Genomic DNA, 10806 nt, shown 5'->3' on the forward strand with positions numbered 1-10806 from the left:
CTTACTTACCTGTAGGAGTAGTTTTGCACTTTATCTGGATTCAAATGCAACACTTCTGCTTCTTTTAAATGAGGTGAACTGCAAGAGAGGGAGGTAGGAGTATGTATAGAAGAGGAAGCCTTACATACAAGAGGGTCGCCCAAGGAGGAAAAAAGAATCTGAAGATAGCAACCACACTGATAGGCTTCCGGGACATATGTCTGATGTAATGCAAGGAGGGACATTACACCAAATGGTTGATGACTCATAGCACCCATGAAAACAAGCATTTGCAATGCAATAGGTCTCACATTTGTTAAAGTTAGAGCTGTTGGTGTTGTAAATAACAATGTTTTTTACTTAAGTTTTTTAAATTTGCAATTGAGTTATATTATTTGCATATATCTATTGCCAATGGTATAAAAAAGCAAAAGTAAAAATAATTGTCATTTCAATGCCAACAGCTCTGGCTTTAACAGATGCAAGACTTATTGCATTGGAAATGCAATTGGTCTCGCATTTGTTGGAATTGGAGCTATTGGCATTATAAATGCTAGTGTGTTTTTACCTAGCCGTGTTGCAGGGCACAGTACCATATGTGGCCAAAAGAAGTCCCACGGGACCTCTTTTGGCTACATATAGATAGTACTGCACTCTGCAAAGTTTGAGTTTTTGGCATTATAAATGACAATGTTTTTTTACCTAGCAATGTTGCTGGGTGCAGTACCATATGTGGTCAATAAAGTCCCATGGGACCTCTTTTGGTCACATATGGCACTGCACCCTGCAGTAGATCTGATAAATCCACCCATCCCATAATGCATTGCATGCAAGACCGTACCACAAGTACATTCAAATAGCTATGTCCATATATACAAATAGTAGCCTTGTAATGTGACAAAAACATTATTATATTAATTCCAGATTAGGTTGTACTCTGCGTAGAGCTGATGAAGGAAACTTTATAGAAGGTCTCATATAAATGTGAGATGTGCTGGTGAGTAACCTAGTTACTGCCAGCCTTGCTTAGGACCCAAGTGTGTGTCCTGCCTGAAGCGCTTTAAGAAAATTGCTCTGAGGATGTAGTTAAAACCTAAGGAGCAACAACACATGTAACAAGGGGTGTCCTCATGGGAGGTTACAGAAGAGACAAGGCGGTACTAAGGAGGGACTACTAAGCCTATTGACCAATGAAAAGCCACAATTTACAAATGACAGGGACAGGAGCCAGCTAAAAAGGTGGGCAGGAAGTGGGCGGAGCTTTATGCCCATATCCTTAATACAGAATGTCTCGAAGAGACTGCGCAAGCGTTGCCTAGGCGAGACCTAAAAAGAGAAGGGAATAAAGGAGACTATTCCAGGCCCAACCACTAGATGGTAGGATAATGCAAAGCATGAGAATGCTTAAAATTATTCAAGCTGCAAAACGATTCTTCCATGCAAGTAATCATTTTCTTTTCTTATACGAAGCGTGTGAATAATTTGTTTTGTCCTACTCTCCTCAGGTGAGAAGCCATACATCTGCCCCTATGAGGGCTGCAACAAACGCTACTCCAACTCCAGTGACCGCTTCAAACACACTCGTACTCACTATGTGGACAAACCATATTACTGCAAAATGCCGGGCTGCCAGAAGCGTTACACAGACCCAAGTTCCCTGCGGAAGCACATCAAAGCACACGGCCACTTTGTGTCACATGAGCAGCAGGAGCTCCTGAAGATTCACCATCCCGCCAAGAACCACCTATCACCTGACGTGCCTTACATGAACGGTGCACAGATTATCATTCCCAATCCAGCGGCCATCTTTGGTGGCCATGGGCTGGCTGGACTAGGGGCTTCCCTGCCAATGCCCCTTGGCCCCTCCCCTCTCGACCTCAGCTCGTTAGCATGTGGAAGTGCAAGCTCTCTGGCCCTAGCAGGCCTCTCAAGCTCTTTGCTGGCTCTCAACGGGACCCCACTAAACCTCGCTAAGAACTCGTTGCTGTCTTCAGCGTTTGCAGCAAGCAGCCTCGGCCTGCCCCTCGTCTCTCTGATTGCTGGCGCCAGTGGTGGAGGGAAGTCCGAACCGGAGAAAAGCCAAGCATGCGAGACAAAGGTCAGAGGTGGCAAAAGTAGCAGACAAGAAGACCCCTGCGAAAGAACTGAGATTTCCAGGTTGAGACCCAACTCTGAAAGCCTTTCCATGCTACCTGGCACAGTCCTGGACCTCTCCACTGGCATGGGTACCTTGCCCAGCCCGGATGTCATGCCCCCCGGCTGGGTTGTCATCCCCCCAGGTTCTCTGTTATTAAAACCAGCGCTGGTGAACTGATTCTCCGTTTCCACCTACCCTCCAGCAAGACAAACTTTTTTCTGGGTTGTGACATTTCCAGAAAGGAACGCAAAGAACTGACGCGGAGCCGCAAGCGTGTGCGCTTCCGAGGCTGTTAACCATTATCAGACATTCCACTGCTTTTTACGTTTCTATTTTGTCTGTATTTCTGTGTTGTCATTTGTCTTAAACATTCACGAAAGAAGATACACAAGAATCTTCTGAAGGAAAGAAAAAAAGCAGCAATAATTCCAGGACAATCAGTTGCAGGTGGAATATAAATATATATTGACGACGTTGCTAGCAACAGATAAGCGTGACATGGTGATGTGAGGCAGACGAGCCTTCCTTACCTCCACCATCCCAGCTTCTGTTCATTGTCCCTCTTTTATGTTTGCATGTGCCCCTTTTATTGTGTCTGGAAAACCTGGTCTTTTCTGCTGATGGAAGGACACTGCAGTGAGCCCAATCAGACCATACATTTGGGCAAAGGCTACTTCTTGCAAAACAGTGCAGAGAAAAATGGATAGTAAGGTGGGGATTAGGGCTGGTTTACCGTCAAATGATGCTCACTTCTGTAGAAAATAGATAAGTTGTCTCCATCTCCTTACTAAACATTGGATGGTGTTCAAGTCTGTAGTGTAGTTGGGTGGTTCCAGTAAATAAAGAATTGCAGGGTGAAATTCGGTGCTCTATCGAATATGGATCTCTGTGGAATACCATTGAGCTCCAACAATTAGTATGCCAAGGCCCGGATTTACTAATCTTTCACGCAATGCAACACAGAAAAGGAACTTGTTGCACATGTTGCTTCAAAACAGAGTGAGCAGAAATGCACCATATGTACAAAGATATGGTGCACCCCTGCTCTTTCCTTGCACTGACGCACTTGTGGCAACCTAGCGCCAACACACTCACCCGTGCACCACGACGCAAGGGTACCTGCGTTGTGGTCAGACTAAATTTTGTGCCGAAAGGGATACATTCCTACACAAAAACTATTCTTTATGGCTTATAATCCTCTTTGCAAAACGAAGCACACATGCAAAGAGGAAGTAACCAGGAGAAATAAAAATATTTCTCCTCATTATGCCAGCCTCGGGTAGGCGAACCATTTTGGCACAAGCCCAGGGTCTGCCAAGACCTTAGTCATTTTGGGTTTGCGTTAAACTCCATGGGTGGATGTATGGGAACGCCCAAGCCCGATCCATGGAACGCATCACGTATGCAAGGTAACGCTTTGCACAGCCTTATGCTATTCTTTTTTTTTTTTTACTAAACCACAAGCAGCCACTCAAATTGGGCTTTCCCTGGTGTAATAAATGCAGAAATATATTTTTCATTTGGGCTGCATCAAAAATTGATGCAACCCCGATGCAAAATGTTAGTAAATCTGGGCCCAAATCCATAGCAGATGGTGCAAACTAAAGTTGTGTTACTGCTCTGCCAGTTCTGATTTAAATAGTCCTCTTGATATTAATTTGACTTTTCTTGAACTTATAACCTAACATTTCTCATTTTATTGTTTGCAGCAGAATCCAATATCAACAACTGTAGGCTTTCTTGACTTTTTCCAGCTTTCACGGAATTGGTTAAATGTTTGCTTTTTGGGATTCTATGCCTAATAGATACAGACCTTGACCAAGTCACCACCAAGTGATATCAAGGGCAGTGAAACCCCTCAAGCCATCAATAACCATGTCTGTTTCACATATAGGAAACCAGATTGCTTAAAAAAGTGATCAAATTTTTTTCAAATGCTTTAGTGTAGACCCGGGATATTCTCACATGTTGACCTGGCACAGAGTGGAGTTGATTCTTTGGAGTCAAAAACACACATAGGTTAAAATGTCAGCATTTGTCCTCATCCCCAGCCATATATTAGTTATTTGTGATTCAGCTGTCGCAAGTCTTTTCTGCAGCTGACCTCATATCTTATACCCTTCGTAACACGCAAGCATGATTGCTAAAATTGAAGTTCAAGTATGGGTTTGAGTAGTTTTATAGAAGTGTGGCCTCTAATACTAGTAAGGAATCTTATACAATACTTAGACGTAGAATCACCTGGCGACAGTCATATTTACAAACGCCCTTTATACAAAACTGTAAACAACACTGGCCAAACGCTGACCCAGGGATAGATAACTATGGATCCTGTAAGATCAATGGGAAGAAAATTTACACACACTGTGCACATTCTTCCGCTGGGAAAGACACTTCTCAGTTGAAGAATGCCAATGTGGAACCAGCCACCTCAGCTGCGTATTTTCAAGAGGAACAGGTTCCCAGGAGCATCTAGGTATACTTGCCCTATCAAATTCCTGCTTGGTCCACTGAGATCTTGACAAACATTTTTTGGGCTTGAGCCACAACAAAATCCTGCACCCTAAGAATTGACATAGGAAATTGAAGCTTATAGGAACAGGGTGCCTGAATCGCTGCTATGGGAGGGTGGGCGAGGGGGATGTAGCAATGCTTTAGAATTCTCGTTGGAAGATGTGTATTTATTTTATAGTTACTTATACAGTGAGGAACATATATGTTCTGTTTAGGTTTCAAGAAATTGATTTCAGGGTCTCGCATTCTGTCTGGGATGCTGCCTTAGCGCAGTGTGGATAGCAAGCCTTTGAGATAACCAGCAAGTGAGAAATGCTTTTTTTCCAAAAGGTAATGAGAAGCCTGGGAAATTTCCTAACTTAAAATGGGCAGAGTGTGTCTTTGAGTAAAGTGAAGCACTGCTGTGTCTTGGGAAGGGATTCAAAACAATAGAATGCAATGATATCCAGCTGAGATGGTGACATTTTATCATTTAATTAGTAGACACCATAAACTGCATTTTCTCATGGCACTTAACAATACATGGCGTATTGCCAATTCCATTGTACTCATTTTACTGACCCAAGAAAGGTGGATGGCTCAGTCACCTGCCTTGATTCAATCCTGCACGTTGCAAATATATCTCAGCACCTGACCTACAGAACGACCATACTAAGAGCCCCACACCACACCAAGTCCTCAGAACAGCACTCAGTGACCCAAAGATATCACTTGCCTCGCCATATGTCACTCCCTAAGGGTTTGACGTGGTTAATGAAAAGCCCTGGTAGGTATCCCCAGAAAAAAGTGTTTATGTCCCCCTACCTTTAGGAACTTCGTACTCCAAGAATCTTTGAACTCGTTCTGCAGTCACGAGAGACAAAAGGAAGAAACGGAAAACCTACCACGAATTATCAAAGCAAAACGGAGGGAAGTTGAGAAAGACCAAGTTGAGAAAGACCAAGATATTGGTTCCTGCTGCAGAATGGACACCAAACACTACAAAATGGCTGAACTTTATATACTTGCACTGAACTGCATCTTGCCATGTTGCTATTGGGAGGCACCGGTCACCGCTTCACTGAACCGACCATGTTTGCCGCGCTGCCTCAGAGCAACCTGCTTCCTTCATCCGCTCATCTCTGGAGACAAGGTGTACGCTCCCTGTTACGCCGCTCAGCGACCTGTGTTGTTATCCCATTGTACTAGGAACAACACAAAACAAAATACAATTATTCGTTTTTATTTGACATGGAACTGTGTATCTATTTCTGTAATGTAAAGTGACTGTGTGCCAGGTTCTTGTGCAAGACTAGGAGTGGGGAAGGTGTGATGAGGGAAGAAATAGAGCCCTTTATTCATTGCCTTAAAAACCTAAAAAATATTTATAATTTAGCAACAGGTAACACTGCCACCTCTATTTTTGGAGGTCAAGCACTGCAGGCTTTTCCTCGTGAACTCTTGGATGGGTGCTTTGAACCAGGACTATTGATAATCCAGTAAATAGGAGGGGGGAATTGACTGAGTTTCAAAATCCTCTATAAACAATGACCCTCATTTACTAAATGTGTGTGCGAGTATTCGCACAATGGAAAAGATAGTGTTAATTTATTTACAATTTTTAAAAAGCCAGTGTGTACAGTGCAAAACTCTGGTGAGTCGCGCGAGTGCCCGAACAAACTTTGGTAATTGAGGGCCCATGTGTGCGTCTAAACCTCATGTTTTTGAGTCCCAGCCATCACTTACAAACCATGAAGTTTCGACAAATGTGCCCTTTATCAAGTGTGTTCCTGGTTTTATGTGGTCCTGTGCAGGCTCCTGGGCAGAGAAGTGGGTGCGCATTGCAGAGGAGGGGCGCTTTGCGGAAGTATTACAATCTGAAGGCAAGTAGGCTGTGCAGGAAAGTTGGAGTTTCTTCAAATGTCTCCTTCTCTGATACATGGTACTGACTGAGGATTTGAGAATTCATTCAAATCCCAGTTCCATTACCAGAGAGGAATTTTTTCAACCATTGGCTGTTCTGTCTTGGATGGCGAGAAATCACCAGCGGGTTCCTACTCACTGAATCCTGAGGAGAACCAGCAAGTGGGATCTGGAAGAAAAGGGTCAGTATTTAAAATGTTTCCCATTTCTAGATCCTAATTGTATGAACATATTTAGTGCCCCAGCATAGTAGATGAATATAGAAGAGCGGGCCATTTGGTGTGCACATGGCAGGGGCCACATAACATAAGGTGTCAATCTAATGACACAGGTCGTCACAGAGGGCAGAAACTGTTCATTGGAGGACCCGAAATAAGACTTCCAGCCTGGAGGGTTTCCTCTAGCTAGAAGTAAAAGATAAATGACATTTTTACAGCTCAGCCCAATTGTCTCCGGGCTGCTACAAACCATGTAGCTACCCCATACATTTACTTATGACATCTTACCTGAACCCGTTTCACACCAGTGTGTTGCAGTGAGATTCCAGAGACTCGTGGCCTTCTGCCCATTACACTATGTGATAACTTTGCTTAAAGGGCCACCAGCCCTCTTCATCTCCTGCACCATTTGTGGAATCAGCAGATAGGCTAAGAATCTCCTCCATGATTTACACTATGGGATTGTGGACCTATTTACTGGACTGTGAGTGCAATCTGTTTTGGGATTGTGTCGCACCGACACTGACAGGCCCAGGTGCCCCTTGTTACAGCATGGAGTGTTGACCATCTTATTGGACTACAAGTAGGGCATGTCTCTGAAACACGAGGCAGAGGGATATGTGGACTGTGGGCAACTTATGTAGGGCAGACTTCCAGGCCACCAGGTTGTCAGAGCCCTTCGCAACAACCACCAGTCCCCTGTCAATGACCAGCTGCCATATTCAGAGATTCGCCACCTGCCTTGCAAGGATTTCTGCTTCTGCAGTGTATTTTCGATGGGTGCTGGCCCAGGCGAAAGTCGAACGAGCACATTATTTTGGGTCCATTCTGTTTTTGCTATTCTCCAACAAGCTTCCAAAGCGAGTGTCTGTTTAGAAAAAACATCACAGGCCCCTGACACACAGAGAGGTTTCCACCTGCACCCGGGGACTAGTTGTTTTCCCTGCCTGGATCCGTCATGCACCATATTGGTTGGAGGCTAGAGGCTGGGGAAGCAATCCAGAAGGCAGATAGTAGTGCTTGGATTACTGGTAAGAATTCCCAAATCCCATTGGTGTGCATGGGTTAAAGAGCTGTTCTGGGCGATCCTCTAAAATGTATTCAAGGATAATGGACCAGGCCTGAAATGGCCGGTGAAACATTTTGACCCCCTCCCTCCAGGTGGGGTTTCCCACAACTCTCCATGATCTCAGTATCTGCACCAGTTTCCAAGTGCCTTCCCAATGTGTTTTCTTCCTCTCGTCCCCCTCCACTCCATCGCGCGTAGCATAGCCCGAAAACGCATTCATGGAAAACAAATGAAAGAGATGAAGCTAATAATGGGCACGACATCCTCCCATTCTGTGAGAGGAAATTTATAAAAACATTTAATAAAGTGCATTGAAACGTCTGAGGCCTGTTGAAGTGTTTCTTTTCAAAGTTCTATTTTCTTGATTGCATTCTGCATGTACCTGGAATAAAGGCAGCAGTAGGGAGAGGTGACAAATGGTATTAATATTTTTTCACTATCAATCACACTGATTTTATTCAAGAATAACTCAATACATTAATAGGTTTATACAATACTTTGCTTATACATGCATAAACACCAAGCTGTGTCCTGATACCAGTTTGCAGCAAAGCTGAGTTTCCGAGCAGTCATCAAGGGCACTCCGAAGGCGAGCTCTGCAAGCAGGGTTAGCCGCAAGTATAGTTATTTTACAGGCCCTGCACTCAAGGACATGTTATATAAATATTAACACTCCTGTGTTTGCCCCTGATCATACTCTGTAAATAAGCTATAGAAATGCGGTGAATGGCACTTCATTTAAGGGATTGGAGTAAGTGGTATCAATCAATCAGAGGGTTCTTATAAAGCGCGGCTTGTCAACCCGGTTGGTCGCCAGGCGCAGGGTCCTCACGTCTTAGGTTTTTCCTGAATTTCAGGAGCGAAGGGCTGGTGCACAGGTTAGGGGGGAGGCCGTTCTAGGATTTGTTGGCAAAGAAGGAGAAGGAACAACCTCTGCAGTGACCCTAGGGGATGTGCGGGTGTGGGAGGAGGAATGGAGCTCCCTGGTGGGGCGATGGAACGTCAGGCAGAGGTTGGTGTAGGAGGGCCCGAGGTTGTGGATGGCCTTCTAGGCATGAGTCAGGAGCTTGAAGGGGCATCTTTTCTGTATGGAGGGCTCTGAGGTAGGGTGGTGCTGGTTCTCCTGGGGAGGTTGAGGATGAGTCTTGCTGCAGTGTTCTGGAGGCGGTTGATTAGTTGTTTGGTGAATCCAGTGCATTGCTGTAGTGGAGGTGGCTGGCGATGAGGGCTGTTTTGCTGGTGGAGATGGGGATCCATCGGAAGATCTAGCAAAGCATGCAGAGCTTGTGGAAGCAGGAGTAGGAGACGACATTGATTTGGTTCTTCATGGTTAGTTGGCTGCCCAGGACGGTTCCGAGGCTGCATATGTGGTTGGAGGGTGCAGGGCGGTGGGCCACCAGGAGTCGTTCCAGGAGGAGGGCTTGTTTCCGAAGATTAGTACCTCTATCTTCTCCAAGTTGAGTTGTAGACAGATGGCCCAGTATATGACTGTATTTGCTTATGTGAGATGACCACTGACTGGGCTGTCTCCTTCCTGCTCTACTTCTCATCGGTCATTTCCTATTTTTTTTACAGTACGGGTTGGGAGCCAGGGGCTGGGCTGGTCATGTGATGCCCTGTATCATGCCCCCACCATCCTGCTAGCATAATCTATTACCCCAATCCCTTTTCTACTAACTGCAGTTGTCCTCTGCCCTATCCAAAGTGGAGAGGTTGCACTCCTGTCACTCCTCTGGACACTATATAGTAGTCTCTAGTAATGTATCAGTGTTTCAAAAGCTTGGCTCCTATCGCTCCTTGGTGGACTCTATATCTACTCGTTTCCAAAGTGCCTCTAGGAATCGGTAATTTTGCCCCAAAGTATACTTCAACCATAGCTCTTGGGGGGAACAACTTCCTCATCCTTGGAACTTCCCCATAGAGAATAATGGTCATCAAAGCCACCGGGCTTTATGGCCTCAGCAAAGACATCCTAAATTGTGTCCCTGTTTTACTGAAGTGACACTGGTTTGTATATGCTGCCTAGAAGGCTATGACTTGCATAGCGCTTCCTCAGTACTACAGGCCACTGTGACAAGTTTAGAGTTCACTTTGGGGACTTCTGCTTGGCATGTAAGCTTTACACTGTGGATCTCTGAACTTAACAACTTTCCTTGTCCAAGTACTGGATAGTCACCCACTCGTAGAGCATTTCGAGATGTGAACAAGAGGTATGTAAAGCACTTTATAAATGCTGCAATAAAATACAATACATGATCTTGAGATGTATTCACAAGAATTATAATAATGATAATATTTATTATTTTTTTACACAACGGAGAAAGACACCTTGCTGCGCTGCATAAACGGGAGAGGGCAGGAATGCACATATCTATCAACATGGCGCATTTCTACTCTCGGCCTGCACTGGTGCACAAACTGCTGCCTAGCGCCAACACAGGCACCCTTGCACCATGGTGTAAGGGTGCTCGTGTTCCAAGCAGGATTGTGTTTGTGCTGGAAGGGATACCTTCCTGCACAAAAACAATCCCATGAGGCTTTCCCCTCTTTCTACATGTGCTGCAGCACACATAGAAAGAGAATAAAATGAGGAGAAATAAAGATATTGCTCCTTGTTACGTCTCCCCTGGGAGGGCGTAGCATTCTGACACATTGACAGGTCTATCAGTATTGGTAAATCCGGGTATGCTTCAAAATCTATGGGTGGATATGTGGGAACACCTACGCTCCACCCATGGAACGCCTCCCTGGGGTTAAGTAACGCAAGGCAGTAACTGGCGCTGCTTTGCCTCGCCACACTGGGCCACACTAGATGGTGGTAACTCTCATTATAGGTTTTGCATCGGCCTGTGCCTCTTTGCGTGGCGCAAGGGTGACACAAAAACCTTGATAAATTTTCCTTTTTTTGTTCACCCAATTCCTCTAAAATAGTAATCTTCTTCATACCCGTTGCTAGTTGAGTTCTTATTGCACAAGTTACTTACCTT

General features: G+C 44.9%; 1 protein-coding gene across 1 annotated transcript in view; it reads left to right on the forward strand.

The window, feature by feature from the left end:
* GLIS2 (GLIS family zinc finger 2) overlaps positions 1-5859 on the forward strand; it is a 196620-nt gene extending 190761 nt beyond the window's left edge. The window contains exon 7 of the mRNA XM_086941393.1: positions 1485-5859. Coding sequence (XP_086797519.1) covers positions 1485-2293 — 809 coding nt within the window. The 3' untranslated portion in view covers positions 2294-5859. The remainder of the gene's footprint in view (positions 1-1484) is intronic.
* Positions 5860-10806: the final 4947 nt, after the last annotated feature.

The sequence above is a fragment of the Lissotriton vulgaris genome, chromosome 10 (genome assembly GCF_964263255.1).
Source record: "Lissotriton vulgaris chromosome 10, aLisVul1.2, whole genome shotgun sequence".
Lineage (NCBI taxonomy): Eukaryota > Metazoa > Chordata > Amphibia > Caudata > Salamandridae > Lissotriton > Lissotriton vulgaris.